Source organism: Lipotes vexillifer, unplaced genomic scaffold (genome assembly GCF_000442215.2).
Source record: "Lipotes vexillifer unplaced genomic scaffold, Lipotes_vexillifer_v1.1 scaffold1208, whole genome shotgun sequence".
Lineage (NCBI taxonomy): Eukaryota > Metazoa > Chordata > Mammalia > Artiodactyla > Lipotidae > Lipotes > Lipotes vexillifer.
The window spans coordinates 440,217-457,110 of record NW_006799247.1 but is presented as its reverse complement, the minus strand read 5'-3'; the positions used below and the strand labels follow the sequence as shown (position 1 = coordinate 457,110).

At 37.0% G+C, this 16,894-nt stretch overlaps 1 protein-coding gene across 1 annotated transcript in view; it reads right to left on the bottom strand.

Annotated features, from left to right (window-relative positions):
• CPE (carboxypeptidase E) overlaps window positions 1–16,894 on the bottom strand; it is a 106,720-nt gene that overhangs the window by 6,888 nt on the left and 82,938 nt on the right. The window contains exons 4-6 of the mRNA XM_007471536.1: window positions 11,908–12,025; window positions 10,400–10,582; window positions 3,804–3,943 (exon numbers count right to left, since the gene is read on the bottom strand). Of these exons, the coding sequence (XP_007471598.1) occupies window positions 3,804–3,943; window positions 10,400–10,582; window positions 11,908–12,025 (441 nt within the window). The remainder of the gene's footprint in view (window positions 1–3,803; window positions 3,944–10,399; window positions 10,583–11,907; window positions 12,026–16,894) is intronic.

The window sequence follows — 16,894 nt, the reverse complement described above, 5'->3', positions numbered from 1 at the left end:
CCCAGCCGCTCGGCGGCATGTGGGATCTTCCCGGACCGGGGCATGAACCCGTGTCCCCTGCATCGGCAGACGAACTCTCAACCACTGCGCCACCAGGGAAGCCCCCATTTGCTATTTTTTAAAAAAGCAAAACCTCTGAAACTCTATAAAAGTAACACACAATTCTTTTCTCTAAAGGCAATTTACCAATGGTAAAAAGCTATACATGTTGTCAGTAATAATAAATAATATTTTAACGGCAACCAGTATAGTGAGAAGAGAGTAAACACTTTTTTAAAACAAAAAGACATTCTTAGACTTCTCCCCAAGACTTACCTATGGATTAGCTAACCAAAATTGTAAGAGGCTGAAATTTAGCCACTGGAAACAAGAAAAGTTAGCTTTCTGAATGAAATTCACATGGTAAAAGTCACTGGGATCAGAAAAATTGTGGAGATGAATTTATTCATCTTGAGGCACTATAATCCTGATATATTATAAACATTAAAGAAATGAAAGTTTTAAACTTCCTCATCTTTGGAAAATAAATCAATCATTTCAAAAACATATAATGCACCTACATTAGGCACAAATATACCCAGTTAATATTCATAACTTTACTTTTTTCTGCCTCTGCAATCCAAGACTTAAATTACAGTATGTGATTAACAAATAGTTAAATAAGTAAATGTCTATCTCTGATATGCCAATTGTGAAGCACAATATTTCTGTTTGAAATTTTCCACTGTAGGAATAAATCTCAACTGAAGTGTTATAGGCTGTCATGATTCCACAGGAATGCAGACTAGAAAACACTGTCACTTTATGACTTTTGCAAAAGACATCCCAGAAGTTCAAATTTCACTTATACCTGGGGAAGCTATTTTACTACACTTGTCCTTCCTATAATTCTCTCTCCCCAGATTCCAGGACATTTCAATCAACCAAGGCTTTAAAAAAAAATCCAGAACATTCTTCATTGTTACTAGAACTGTTTATGTCAATAGCCCTTAAATCCTCGAATACTTAAATGCCCCCCAGAAAGCTTGCTGAAATGGAGACTCTGGAGTCCTGCCCTGCTAGGAGTGTGATTCAGTGTTGGGACAGAAAACTCATTTTTAACAAGAATCTAGATGATTCTGATGCAGGTGCTCATGAACCATTCTTGAAAAATTCTTCGGAAATTTTGAGAACTAGATGGTTCCAAAGCTATTGTGTGGGAGCTCTTCTTAGCAAACTATTTACCCTAATTAACTTTACAGTTCCAGTTCCTGCAAACATTCCTTTAAAACTCTGCAAGAGATTTCCTCTCAACCAATTACTGAATTGGATCTCCTAATCACCTACTTTCCACGAGTTGTAAAATTAGTCCACACTTAGATTTTAGGCCCAGGTGTTCAATCATTAATCACCACCATATTGTTCCATTGTCAAAAAAATTTCAACACAGCTTCTGGCAGTCTTCACTGATCTTCCGCCAGTCTTTGATTCCCTAAACTAGAGTGTCCTCCGAGGCAAGCTGTGTGAGCTCACTGCAAATACCACTCTTACTGCTTCTATATAGTCTGCACCATAACACTGATGTCATGCCAGGGTGGGTCACAGGTATCTGTGGAAAGATCAAATTCTCATTCCAAGTGGCATAAAACAGGACTGTATGACCTGGTCCCTCTTCTTTTCAGCTTCTTACATAAATTGTAACAGCTTTTAGATGAATTAATGCACCTGCCACCATAAACATGACAAGCATTCTCCTCTTTCCAATGGCACACATTTGGGTTTTGTTTTATATTGCATTTTTTTCTCAAGAACTAAGAGAGAACTTAAGAAGCAGCTGAACTAGTTTTTTAATTGTTGACAGGGTAGTAATCTTTTTGACATGGACTATAGGGAATCCTATAGCATAGCTCCAATAAGCCTTTTCTGAACTGGCAGGACTGGGTTAGGGACCCTTCTGTGTACTGCCATTGCTCTTTATTTTAGCATTTATCATCCTCTCTTGTAATTAGGTATTGATATCTGAACCTCACTAATACAAAGCCTTCTTGAGGGCATTCTCCCCAGTACCTCACAGGGTACCTAGGACATGAAAATAGCTTAATTTTTGTTGAAAAAATATGTACATAAAATGAAAAGCATTGTATTAAGGAGGCATTCTTTGATACCTAGGCAAAGAACACACCAAATTGGCCCATCTTACTTCCTCTGCCTAAAACTATATGTTTAAATTTTGCTCTTAAAAGGTCCATCCAGGGCTTCCCTGGTGGCACAGTGCCCACCAGGAGAGGCCACAACAGTGAGAGGCCTGCGTACCGCAACAAAAATAAATAAATAAATAAAGGTCCATCCAAATATAGCTCTCCTCAAAGGACATTCTACAGGGGTACCCACTAAGTTTGTTCCAGGGTCAACATGGCTAATTATCCTTAGTTTTGTTGTTGAAAAATGCCTTTTTATGTTAACATGCAGCAGGATCCCAGTGATTAAAATAATCCTGTGTAATGGGTGTTTTTTAATCACTGTCTGTCATCAGTGGATCTATTCCATGATAATCCCTTTTGGTAAGGTATTATATGTATACATGACATGTGTAAAAGAATTCTTAAGCTAATTTTACTTTTTTTTTTTTTTTTTTTGCGGTACGCGGGCCTCTCACTGTTGTGGCCTCTCCCGTAGCAGAGCACAGGCTCCGGACGCGCAGGCTCAGTGGCCATTGCTCATGGGCCCAGCCGCTCCACGGCACGTGGGATCATCCCCAACCGGGGCACGAACCCGTGTCCCCTGCATCGGCAGGCGGACTCTCAACCACTGCGCCACCAGGGAAGCCCTGATTTTACATTTTTTAATGCACTGGGTTCATGTGTATATGTTTATATGTACCTATATATGCAAACAGCATTTGTTTATGTTAAATTAGCTTAAACATTAGTCTGGACTACCTGCCAGCATGTGAAACTAACATCACTCTCCCTGACTTTGGGTGTAAATGGCAGCATACAGAATGGAATGTGAAATTGTCAAGGCACTGCAGGCAAAGAAAAGAGTCCTTAGGTCTTTCCCACCAGCACTGCCCCTGGTGCCAGTGTCTACCTGGTACAGAGGGCTAGGGCTATCAGGGCACTGGCCTGGGTTAAGTCTGAGTAGGTAGGTATTTTATTCTGACACATTGTGAGATTCCCCCAAATTCTGTACAGTGACTCTCTGGTAAAGATCTAAGCTTATGTCATGAGAGGCAACATGGCATGATGATTCTGGAACTAGACATTCTGGATGTTTAACTTTTCTGTGCCTCTGATTCCTCATTTTTAATTCGGGGATGATGATGATGAGGGAGAAGATGATAATGGATCCAGCTGAGTCTAGGGTGAGACAAGTTAGGCATGCGGGGCACAGAATTTAAGGAGATACTCACATCCTATACCTGCACGACCCTGAGAGTGAACGGCTCCTTAAATTTGCATCCCAGGTGCCTCACTTACCTCATTCTAGTTCTGGTCCTGCCTCAGATGCCTTGAGAGACAAGGTGATAAGGGTGGAGGAGGATCCTAGGATTGCCCTTGCTTAGTGCAATATGAAAGAAAGTAGGGTGTCACCTCACTTCTCCACAACTCTCCAGTTTAGTCACTTCTCAGTGAATATTCATGAACCACAAAACCTATGACAAATGAAAGCCTATTTGAATCACTACTGACCCATTTTCCAAATGCAGCATCCTCATTCTGGGTCAGATAGAGTCCCATAGGCTGGGATCCTCTTAGGAAACTATTGTACTCCAGGGTTAAATGTTCTTAAATCTCCCATTTTATGCTAGAGACTGTGTTTACCTGCTGAATGTAGCTAATGAGGGAGTTTTTGTTATCTTCCCAGTAGCTCTTCAAAGTCTCCTCAGGTGGAAACTTTTCACAGCTAAGCTCCACGGTAATCTCAAAACAGTTGCTGCTGAGGTAATTGAAATCTTCCATTCCTGCCAAAAAAAAGAAATGAAAAGTCAAAATATGCATGTGGTGACTAAAACCCTACATAGACTCCTCTGCTGAGGGCCAAGTAAAAGATGTACCAACCAGTGCATCCTGTGGAGACTGTGGGAAATCGCAAGTGAAATCACCTACCGTAAGCGACGGAACAACATACTTGGGAAATAGTTACCACCTCACAAGCACAAACTCTCTCAGGTTCTTAAGCAGTCATTTAGTTTAACACATTGTTGTTTTACAGTGCTAAAGCAAGTACCAGCCACATTCCACAATGCTGGAATCAGCTTTGAAGACTGAGAGTGAGGTCATCAAAATGGTGAAATAGGAGTTTTCTACTGTCTTCCCTCCCCAAAGAACACCAATTTTGACAATTACCCATGAATAGAGTGCCTTTGTGGAAGTTCAGGAATCTAATGGAAAAGTTAAAGCACATCACTGGAGAAAAAAAAATCCAAGCTTGGACACATTGAAGGGAGTGTGCATCACCCCCTTCTCTAAGGTGGCACAGCTCAGTGTCAAAGAGACCTAATTTAGTGATATGCAAACATATAAAAATATACAACACACTGGTAAAGGTAAGTATATAGTCAGATTCAGAATATTCTGAAACTTTAATATGGTAGTGTATTAATCACTTAACTCTAGTATAAAGGTTTAAAAATATTAAAAATAACAATAGCTACAATAATTTGTTCATAGATACACAAAATGGTAGGATGTAAATTGTGACATCAAAACATAAAATGTGGGGGGAAGGAGGTAAAAGGGTAAAGTTTTTGTTTGCAATCAAAGTTAGGTTGTTGACAGCTTAAAATGGACTGCTATGCTATAAGATGTTTTATGTAAGCCTCATGGTAACCATAACGCAAAATCCTATGGTAGATTCAAAAAGAACTAAGAGAAAGGAAAATCATCAGTTCACAAAGAAAGACAGCAAGAGGGGAAGAAAGGAACAAGGGAACTGCAAAACAGAAAACAATAAAATGGGAAGTCTTTATCAATATTTTAAATGTAAACAGATTAAATTCTCCAATCAAAAGGCATAGAGTAGGGCTTCCCTGGTGGCGCAGTGGTTGAGAGTCCGCCTGCTGATGCAGGGGACATGGGTTTGTGCCCCAGTCCGGGAAGATCCCACATGCCGCGGAGCGGCTGGGCCCGTGAGCCATGGCCGCTGAGCCTGTGCATCCGGAACCTGTGCTCCGCAATGGGAGAGGCCACAGCAGTGAGAGGCCCACGTACCACAAAAAAAAAAAAAAAAAAAAAAAGGCATAGAGTAGCTGAATAAATAAAAAAATAAGATCCAACTGTATGGCACCTACAAGAAACTCACTTCAGCTTTAAGAACACATGTAGGCTCAAACTGAAGGAATGACAAAAAATATTCCATGCTTATGGAAACCAAAAGAGAGGAGAGGTAGCAATACTTATCTCAGACAAAATACAGTTTAAGCCAAAAACTGAAACAAGAGACAAAGAAGGTCATTATATTTTGATAAAGTGGTCAAGTCGTCAAAGGATATAACTATCAAAAATATATAAACACTCAACATTGGAGCATCTAAATATATTAGGCAAATACTAACAGGTCTGAAGGGAGAAATGACAATAGTACAATAATAGTAGGGGACTTCAGTACCCCACTTCCAATAATGGATAAATAGATCATCCAGACAGAGTATCAGTAAGGAAACACTGGCCTTGAACTATAGTTTATACCATATGAACCTAACAGACATACAGAACATACCATCCAACAGCTGCAGAATAAACATTCTTCTCAAGCATACATGAAACATTCTCCAGGGTAGATCATATGATAGGTCACAAAACAAATCTCAGCAGACTTAACTAGACTGAAATCATACCAAGTATCTTTTCCAACCACAGTAGTACAAAACTAGAAATCATAACAAGAGTAAAACTGAAAAATTCACAAACATGTAGAAAAGTAAACAACACACTCTTGAACAACCAGTGGGTCAAAGGGAAGCCAAAATATCTTGAACAAATGAAAACAGAAACAACCTGCCAAAACTTATGAGATGCAGCAAAGCAGTCCTAAGAAAGAAGTTTATTATGATAAATGCCTACATTTAAAAGAAAAAAGAAATATGTAAAATAAACAATTTATTCTTACACTTCAAAAAACTAGAAAATGAACAAACCAAGGGCAAAGTTGGCAGAAGGAAGGAAATAATAAGGATCAAAGCAGAAATAAATGAAATAGAGGCCAGGAAAACAACAGAAAAGATAAACAAATCTAAGGGCTGGTTTTTGAAAAGATAAACAAAATAGACAAACCTTTAGTTAGACTTAACAAGAAAAAAAAAAGAGAGGGGACTCAAAAAAATCTGAAAATAAAGAGGAGACATTTCAACTAATACCACAGAAATACAAAGGATCATAAAAGACTACTGTGAACAATTATAAGCCAACAACTGGATAACCGAGAAGAAATGGATAAATTCACAGAAACATACAACCTACCCAGACTGAACCATGAAGAAACAGAAAATCAAAACAGACCAATTACTGGTAAGGAGATTGGATCAGTAATCAAAAACTTCCTAAAAAGAAAAGCCCAGAGTCAGATGGTTTCACTGGTGAATTCTACCAAACATTTAAAGAAGAATTAACACCAATCCTTATCAAACTCTTCCAAAAAACTGAGGAGGAGGGAACACTCCCAGACTCTTTTTTATAAGTCCAGCATTATGCTGATTCCAAAGCCAGATAAGGACACTATGGGAAAAGAAATTACAGGCTAATTAGCATGATGAATACAGACGCAAAATTTCTCAACAAGACACTAGCAAACTGAATTCAACAGTATGTAAAAAAAAAGTCATATACCATGATCAAGTGAAATTTATCCCTAGGATGCAAGGATGGTTCAACATACACAAATCAACAAATGTAATATACTGCATTAATAGAATGAAAGATAAAAATGTTATCATCATCTCAAAATATGCAGAAAAAGCATTTGAAAACATTCAGCATTTTTTCATGATAAAAACCCTCAACAGATTGGGTATAAAAAGAACATATCTTAACATAATAAAGTCCGTATATGACAACACCACAGCTAACATCATACTCAATGGTGAAAGATTTAAAGCTTTTCCTCTAAGATCAAGGACAAGGGTGCTTACTCTCACCATTCCTATTCAACATAGTGCTAGAAGTTCTAGCCAGAGAAATGAGGCAAGAAAAATAAATAAAAGACATCCAAGTTGGAAAGGAAGAAGTAAAATTATCTCTGTCTGTAACGATATGACCTTATGTATAGAAAACCCTAGAGACTCCACAAACACACACAAAGAAAAAAAAAACTGTTGGGACTCATAAAATATTTCATAAAAGTTGCAGGATACCAAATCATCATACAAAGATAAGTTGCATTTCTATATGTTAATAACAAACTATCCAAAAAACATATAAAGAAATCAATCTCATTTACAATAGCATCAAAAATAATAAAATACTTAGGAATAAATTTAACCAACGAGATGAAAGAGCTCTACACTGAAAACTATAAGACATTGATAAAAGAAATTGAAGAAGATACAAAGATAATGGAAAGATATTCAATGTTCATAAATTTAATATTGTTAAAACGTCCATACACTCAAAGCTATCTATAGGTTCAATACAATCCCTATCAAAATTCCAATGGAATTTTTCACAGAGATGGGGGAAAAAAACAATCCTAAGATTCATATAGAGCCACAAAAGACAATGAGTAGCCAAAGCAATCTTGGAAAAGAAGAACAAAGCTAGAGGCATCACACTTCCTGATTTCAAACTATACTACAAAGCTAAAATAATGAAAACAGTAACGGTACTGGTATAAAAACAGACACACAGACCACTGTAATAGAATCAAGAGCCCAGAAATAAACCCTGATATATACACTCAACTAATACTTGACAATAGAGCCAAGAATACTAAATGGGAATAAGACACAGTCTCTTTAATAAAAAGTTTTGGGAAAACTGGATACACGTGTGCAAAAGAATGAAATTGGACTTTTATCTTATATCTTATATCTTATATCTTTTATCTTATCTTTTATCTTATCTTATCTTGTTATCTTATGCTATACACCAATATTAATTCCAAATGGATTAAAGGCTTAAATGCAAGACCTGAACTGTAAAGCTCCTAGGAGAAAACAGTGACAAAGCTCCCAATACTGGTCTTAGTAAAGTTTTTTGGGTATGACACCAAAAGCACAAGCAACAAAAGCAAAAATTAATAAGTGGGACTGCATCAAACTGAAAGCTTCTGCACAGCAAAGGATATGGTCAACAAAATGAAAAGGTAACTTAAGGAATGGGAGAAAGTATTTGTAAATCATATATTGCATAATGAGTTAATATCCAAAATACATAAGGAACTTATACAACTCAACATCAAAAAAAACCAAACAACCTGGTTAAATAATGGGCAGAAGACCTGAATAGGCATTTTTCCAAAGAAGACACATAGGTGGCCTACAGGCACATGAAAAGATGCTCAACATCGTTAGTCATCAGACAAATGCAAATCAAAACAAAACTGAGGGCTTCCCTGGTGGCGCAGTGGTTGAGAGTCCGCCTGCCGATGCGGGGGACACGGATTCGTGCCCTGGTCCAGGAAGATCCCACGTGCCGCGGAGCGGCTGGGCCCGTGAGCCATGTCCACTGGGCCTGCGCATCCAGAGCCTGTGCTCCACAATGGGAGAGGCTACGGCAGTGAGAGGCCCGCGTACCGCAAAAAAAAAAAAACTGAGATATTACCTCACACCTGTCAGAATGGCTATCATCAAAAATAACACAAATAACAAATGTTGACAACGATGCAGAGAAAAAGGAACCCTCCAACACTGTTGCTGGGAATTTAAATTGGTGCAGCCAGTGTGAAAAACATTTTGAAGGTTTCTGAAAAAAACTAAAAATAGAACTACCATACAGCCCAGCAATTCCACTCCTGAGTATATATCAGAAAAAAACAAAAACACTAATTCAAAAAGTTACATGCACCCCAATGTTCATAGCAACATTATTTACAATTGACAAGATATGGAAGCAACCTAAGTGTCCATCAACCGATCAATGGATGAAGATGTGGTATATTTACACAATGGAATACTACTTAGCCCCATAAAACAGAATGAAATTTTGCCATTTACAGCAACATGGATGGAGTTGGAGGGTATTATGCACAGTGAAATAAGTCACACAGAGAAAGATAAATACTGTATGATATCACTTATATGTGGAATCTAAAAAATAAAGCTGTGACTATAACAACAACAAAACAGACTCACAGACATAGAGAACAAACTAGTTGTTACCAGTGGGGAGAGGGAAGCGGGGGGCAAGATAGGGGTAGGTGATTAAGAGGTACAATTACTATATATAAAATAAGCTACAAGGATATATTGTATAGCACAGGGAATACAGCCAATACTTTATAATAACTATAAATAGAGTACAACCTTTAAAAATTGTGAATCACTGTGTTGTACACCTGTAACTTATATAATACTGTACATCAGCTATACCTCAATTTTTTAAAAAAACAGAATAAACATATATCAGAAAGAAAAAAATCTGGAAGAATATTTTTCTCAGGGCATAATTCAACCAAAAAAAAAAAAAAAAGCATATTAAACAAACCAAAATCCTATAATTAGCCACTGCTGCTACTGTCCTAAATTCTCTTTTCACTTCCAGGTAGGCCACAGAAAATTGTTCTTAGGCAGAGGGAAAAAAAATCAGTATCTTTACATTTCACTCTTCATCCTTGGAAGAGGCAATATTACACAACTATGAGTGATCCAGGTAGCCCGAAAAATGAGAGCTCTTCAAAGTCCATGCTAGATTGCCACATGAGCTGCCTTGGTGTCTAGAGGTGCTTCCTCCAGCTGTGCTGAGGTGGACTTTTCCCTTTTCAGACCCAATAAAAGGTGAAGTGCTTCCTGATCTAATAATAGTGTTTACTGCAGCAGTGAATACAAAATAAACATTCCACATGAAGTGAAATTTTTTAAATAAAAACAAACGGTATGTGGACCAAGATATACTAAAGGCCAAAGCCAGCCCTCTAAAATATACATTTACCTACAATCGAAGCATGACTAACATATAACCGGGATGGTATCTTATTCCCTAAGGCCAGAATTTGAAAAGTAGGGTAATTAACAATATTCAATCTATATTTTCCCAGCGGATGTCTTCAGTTCGTTTACTACAGCTCTTCAATTAGCATCTTGATTCTTAAAAATCAACAAAAAACTATAATAGCAATCATTCATGCAGAAAGTGGACTAATTTTAATGGATGAACTATAGGTTCAGTCTATTTCTTAATGATTGAAGATTGAAGTTTCCCTAAATGTAAACGGTAATTATTTTTTAAAAGCCACTAATCACATAAAGAGCGAAGGGGAAACTTGCCTCCAGGCACGCTGTACCACGCTGCGCCATTGGTCGTTCCTTCTACGAAGCTGCTGTCGTCATCATTCTTGCGACACGGGGGACGATCCGGGTCCGACATGGGGGGGTTGAAGGACGAGTATGCCCGAGCCAAACTTTGGAAGATGTCATCATCTGGGCAGGAGCTGTATTCATGAGCACTACCTGGAAAATAAACCCACAAGACTAAAGAAACTGACAGGCTGAGGAGCACTGCATGTTTTCTGAAGAGTGATTTGGTGTTGATCTCTTGCTGACGTATTTTTTAGCTACATCACTATGGGAAAGGAGTGAAGGTTTACGTACTCAACAATTACCTTAGTTTTTAGGTTGTATAACGTCCACTCCTAATACCACAAAGCAGAAACTGGGTAGAATGTACATTCTGCTTATGAATTGAAAGCTTCACAAGAAAAGGTGACAAGTTCATAGTAAACTGGACTTGGGAAGACAGCAAGGAGATTTCCATTGTTAACTCCACAGGCACTATGAACCACTCTCACACATATTTTTCAGTATCTAAATTTACAGTTTTAAAAAATCTCCTATGTGTATTACTGAAATAAATAAATATTTTAGTACACGGTATTCTTATTCTGTATTATCAACTATGCCAGTCCTTTAAATTTCCAGCTATTGACAAACCACAAAATCTCCAAATTTTAAGGATGTTTTACCAAAGACTCTTGAAAACTCAGTTTCCAATACCTACAGTTATCCTGAGTTTACAAAGACCTAACTTTTCAAAGGCTCCTAAGAATCCATTCAAAGCAGGAAATTTCCTGGAACAACAAAAATTAAGCTGATAATATCTATCTGGCTAAAGTTTGCTGTGCTTAACTAAAACTAGTTAAAGCTTAACTAAAACTAGTTCAAGGAAACCAAAGCATCACTTCCCCTCCCTGACACCACCAAGAAACAGTCCCAAATGCAGAAGTGGGGGCTTCCCTGGTGGCGCAGTGGTTGAGAGTCCGCCTGCCGATGCAGGGGACACGGGATTGTGCCCCGGTCCGGGAAGATCCCACGTACCGCAAAAAAAAAACCAAAAAAACACAAATGCGTGTGAGTGCACAAAAAGACACATGTAGAGATGTATATGGGCCCTGATGGAGCGCCAAAAGGCTGCCTCCATTTTTAAGCTATCTTGTACATAAACCTACATAAATTCCATTACTCCTCCATTTTACCAGAGTCCAAGAGTGACCCAAGTTCATGACTTCTGTTTTCTCCCTTTCTCTTCTCTAAGTATTCAGTCAAGATCATGTTTCTCTTCACCTAAACTTTTTTTTTTAATTTATAGTCTTTTTCTGCCAGATATATATGCCAATACCACATGAAATAGGGGATATTCCAGTTCAGTAGATGTATTTCTACAGGCAAAATCACTGAATGACCAGTCCCTTAAAAGAATATTACAGAAATCATCCAATAAACTCTTGTAAATGAATTGTAAGCCTTGAACCAATTAAAGAAGCAGGAAGGACACCTACCGCTCCGTGTCTCATCATATGGGTAATTAGCCACAAGGTCTCCTCCATGAAGATTGGCCGAAAGCACAAAAGGAATATCCATAATCCAATGAATGACAGCCTTGGTCTCAGGAGCAAGCTGTATTAAAGATTAGAGATTAAGGGGATTCTAAATGTGGCAGTCATTGGTGGGATCACTTGACAGAAAAGACATAGAAAAGGTAAAAACAACAACAAAAACCAAAAACAACAACTGAAAGCTGGTCATATTGCAAGCACTCTGTGATTGTTTTCATAGAAAGAAAGGAACAGCATTCCCCATCTCTATCTTTCTCAGACTTATAAAAAATATTTCGATTTCCTTGAAAGTTCTACTTAAAAGCTGCCAGCTTTTCTTTCTTTGTAACGTGAAAAACAGCATACAAATCACTTACAAATTTGGGCACAACTCCATCTGATCTTTGTTAATAATAATTAAGGATAAGACAAGGAGAAAAGAAAATAGCTGAGCCGCAGAACAGGGTTCTTTCTCTGTGGTGGTGCAACTGAAGAAACATATGGTTGATTTTCCTTCCAATTTTTGCTTACTATTTTTCTAATTCCCTTCAACTACTTTAAACATTTTTCCTAAGAAAAAAATTAAATTAAGTCTCTTCCAGATTTCACCATCAAATAGTTTACTTTGGGATGATCATCTTAAATTTTAAAACAAGGGCAAAAGTTTCAGGAATTCATATTGACTTTTGAATGATTCACAGCCCCTCATACCTTGGAAGCAAAATAAAGAAGGAACGAAATATATACCAAAGAATTAAACTGAGCCAAAAGCTTGATACTTTTATGTGATGAGTTTTTAATAGCAACTAGGAAGACTCTCAAACTACCAAGTACCTCTCTGATTTAAAAAAAAGAAAGCTTTTTACTAGAGATGTGATTCATATTGTTCTTTGGGACAGAATAACTAAAAGCATCAGTAGGTTTTGATGGTTATAATTAGATCTTGTATTTGTATGTCTCTGGTCAGTTTATGAATAGCTCTCACATACACTATTTTATTGAGCTTCACAACACCCCCATTTGATAGGGGATATACATCCCCATTTTGCAGGGGAGAATCTGAGAGTTGGGAGTGTTAATGACGTGTCCAAGTTCAGACATTTAAGATTCAAATCCAGTATATAAACTATAAATCCCACATTATTTTCAGTATGTCAGCTTTAATGTATCAAAACTATCCTATTTTTCATGTAGGCTACTCCTAATTGTGGAAAAGTGTGATTGTGATTTAGAATAGGACACCATCTTTATTATTTGTTTGGTTTATCTTATTCTCACTATAAAAAAATATGTTCATTGTAAAAAATGTAGAGGAGATAAACACAAAGGAAATTAATATCATTTATATACCATTTTGTATGCCACCTATTTTGCTCAACAGATAACACTTTTTCATGTCACTGAATTATTATTTTAATGGCTGAGTAGTATCCAATGTATGGACATATTCTTAAACATGGAACAAATAACAGCCAATACTTATTAAACACTTTCTGTGTGACACACTGAATTTTCACATCCACCCTATGAGATAGGGACTGCACATACCCCCATTTTACTGATGCGTAAAGTGAGACACAGAGAAGTCGGGGAATAGCATGAGGCCACCTCATTGGGAGTAGTAGGACTGGACTCAAACCCAGCAGTATGGCTCAGAGCTACTACACGAGCACTAGGGATCTCCACTTGGTGGAAGAGGAGGAGAAAATAGGAAGATGTTAGTCAAAGGGTACAAACTTTCAGTTACAGAACGAATTCGCTCTGGGAATCTAATGTATCCCCAGATGACTTAATAATACTGTATTGTGTACTTGAAATTTGCTAAGAGAGTAGGTCACAAGCGTTCTCACCACAAAAGAAAAAACAAAAGATAACTATGGGAGGTGATGGATGTGTTAATTAGCTTGATTGTGGTGACCATTTCACAGCATATACGTATATCAAATCATCACACTGTACATCTTAAATCTATACGATTTTTATGTGTCAATTATACTTCAATAAAGCTGTGGGGGGTGGATGGCCAATTGCTGGGTATTGACTTGTTTACTATGAAAACAATGCTGTGAACACACTTGTAGCTGCACTCTTTGTGCAGATCCATATTTTTTTAAGGGAAATTTCCCTAGAAATGGAAAGAATTGACCAAAAACTAAGCACATTTAGAAAAAATTTTAAAATGTATTCCAGACTGCACCCCTGAAAGATACAACAATATACCCAGCAACAGTATAATAAACCTGTCATTTGTAATTACTCTTACCAACATGGGATATGTGGTTTTTAAGTCTGTCACTTTGATACATGACAAATAGAATTTTTAAAATTTTCATTCTTTGATTAATAAAACTAGATCAGTTTTTTATATGTTTGTGACCATTTAGGTTTATTCTTTGGTGACATGTTTATACATGGTTTAACTGATTTTTTTATTGAAATGCATATTTTCTTATTAATTTGCAAGAGTTGTTTATTTATTAAAAACATTAACCCTCTATCTACTACATATTATAGATATTTTCCAAGTTTCTTATTTGCCTTTCAAATTTAAGAATAATAATAATTAAAATATAAAACATTAAGATATTTATGTTGTCAAATCTACTGATCTTTTTTTATGGTCTTGTCCTTTGCTTTTATATTTCATTCCTTTATTCAAAAACTATTAAGCAGCCACCATATGCCAGTTTTCTATACTGGGATTTAGAAAGTTCTATCCCACTCCAAAAATGACAAATTTACCAAAGTTTTCTTTTACTAGGTTCATACTTTTTATATTTAAGTCATAATACATCTAGATTTTATTTTGATCTATGCTAATATTTGTGAGATGGATTTGTCTCAATTCCATTTATTGAATAATCTATTCTTTCCATAATAATCTGAAACACTCCCTTATCATAAACTAAATTCTTATACACACTTAAATTTGTTTCTAAAGTTTAAATTAAGTTAAATCAAATCCAGTTTAAATTTTAATTTAAATCAACTTTAAAATAACTAATATAGGACAATTTAATCAAAAAATCTATAACGTTTATGCTTTTTTGCAACGAATTTACGGTTTATTAGGCTCGATTGCTCAAGAATGGCATTAATATTATATGATATGGGTTTGTCACACATTCTTCTATAATATTCTGTTCAGAAGTTTTTCTTTTACTGCTGAATTTCTTGTCAGTCCTCTTGTTTGTACATCTGCCTCATCTTCCTATTTATTCAAAACCCAGTGATTGGCTCTGACAAATATTTCACTGAGTTCAGACGAGACAGAAATCTCTCTGGTTTGGAAAATCAGAGGATTTCAGGAAGGAGGTGGAACTTCACAATGTCAGAGGATTTCAGGAAGGAGGTGGAACTTCACAATGTCTCGGGGGAAAAATAAGGTAGATTTGGATAGAGAAGCAAGCAAATACTCCCTGGAGCGAAGGATAGGTTTGAATGTGAGCTCAGGAGGCAACGCCATTCTGCGGCAGACTGTACTCTTGTATTTATTATTCACCTGAAAGGGTTCAAAATGGCATGTTTCCATATGTTTATATGTTGATTCATGTGTAAGAAATAATTTTGAAGGACACATACCAAAATGTGAATGGTGGTCACTTAAGAATGTTGGGTAATGGGTTATTTTTCTGCTTATTTATATTTGCTTTATCTTTTTGTTTATAATAAAATATTAATTTTTTGATTAAAAAGTTTTTAAAGAAAATGTTTTTTGAAGCAAATTTAAAGATACAGTCCTGAAATGAAACACTGACACATGCTACAACATAAGTGATCCTTGAAAACATGCTCAGTGAAACAAGCCAGGCACAAAAGACCACATATTATACAATTCCACTCATATGAAGTGGCCAGAACAAGGAAGTCCATAGAAACAGAAAGCAGATTAGTGGTTTAAGGCTGGAGTGGGGGTGGAGGGATAGTGGGGTGATAGCTAAAGGGTATGGGGTTTCTTTCTGAGATGATAAAAATATTCCAAAACTGTGTGGTATTGGCTGCTCATTACCTGTGAATGTACTAAAAACCACTGAATTGTACACTTCACATGGGTGAGTTCTATGGTATGTAAATCATATCTCAACAAAGCTGTTTTTTTAAAAGAGAAAAAGAAAAAAAAAGATACAGTCCTGAATACACAAAGTCGTATGTGGCTATTAGGTTTAGCCTATTGTTAGTTCCTATACATACACTATTGCTAATATTCATGTTACTAGATGTTCAAAAGCAAGCAAGCAAACTCCACAATTTGATAAGTTGAACTCCATTTCTCTTTGACTATTAATAGAGTCTTTTAGGCTGACTAAATGCTGAAATCTCCTGGGTATTGTAATCACATATTTAACTAATCCATAGAGAAGGCTTTGGAGCACCTCTTAGATGGAGCCCTTAACAGAATCCAGAGCCAATTATGACTTATCTTTAAAACTTCCATTTAAAGACTGTAAATATGGGCTTCCTTGGTGGCACAGTGGTTGAGAGTCCGCCTGCCAATGCAGGGAACACGGGTTCGTGCCTTGGTCCGGGAAGATCCCACATACCGCGGAGCAGCTGGGTCAGTGAGCCATAGCCGCTGAGCCTGCGCATCCGGAGCCTGTGCTCCGCAACAGGAGAGGCCACAACAATGAGAGGCCCGCATACAGCAAAAAAAAAAAAAAACTACATAAAGACTGTAAATATAACTCAAATGTTATGCTCTATAAGTAGATGGCTTTGGCTCTTAAAATATATCAAAGCTATATTTATTCCATTTTCTTCACCACTCTAGCCATTAAAGACAAGTATTTAATATAATTATTTGATTTAATCACTGTTTCCATGCAGTCCAAGCCAAGGCTCATGTACCGAGCCCAGATAATAGTGGAAGTGACCAGGCTGAAGAGCTTGAGAGCAGATGAGGAATGACTTAGCAGGAAGAACTGCGGGGAGCAGGAGGGACCTTGTATTCAGA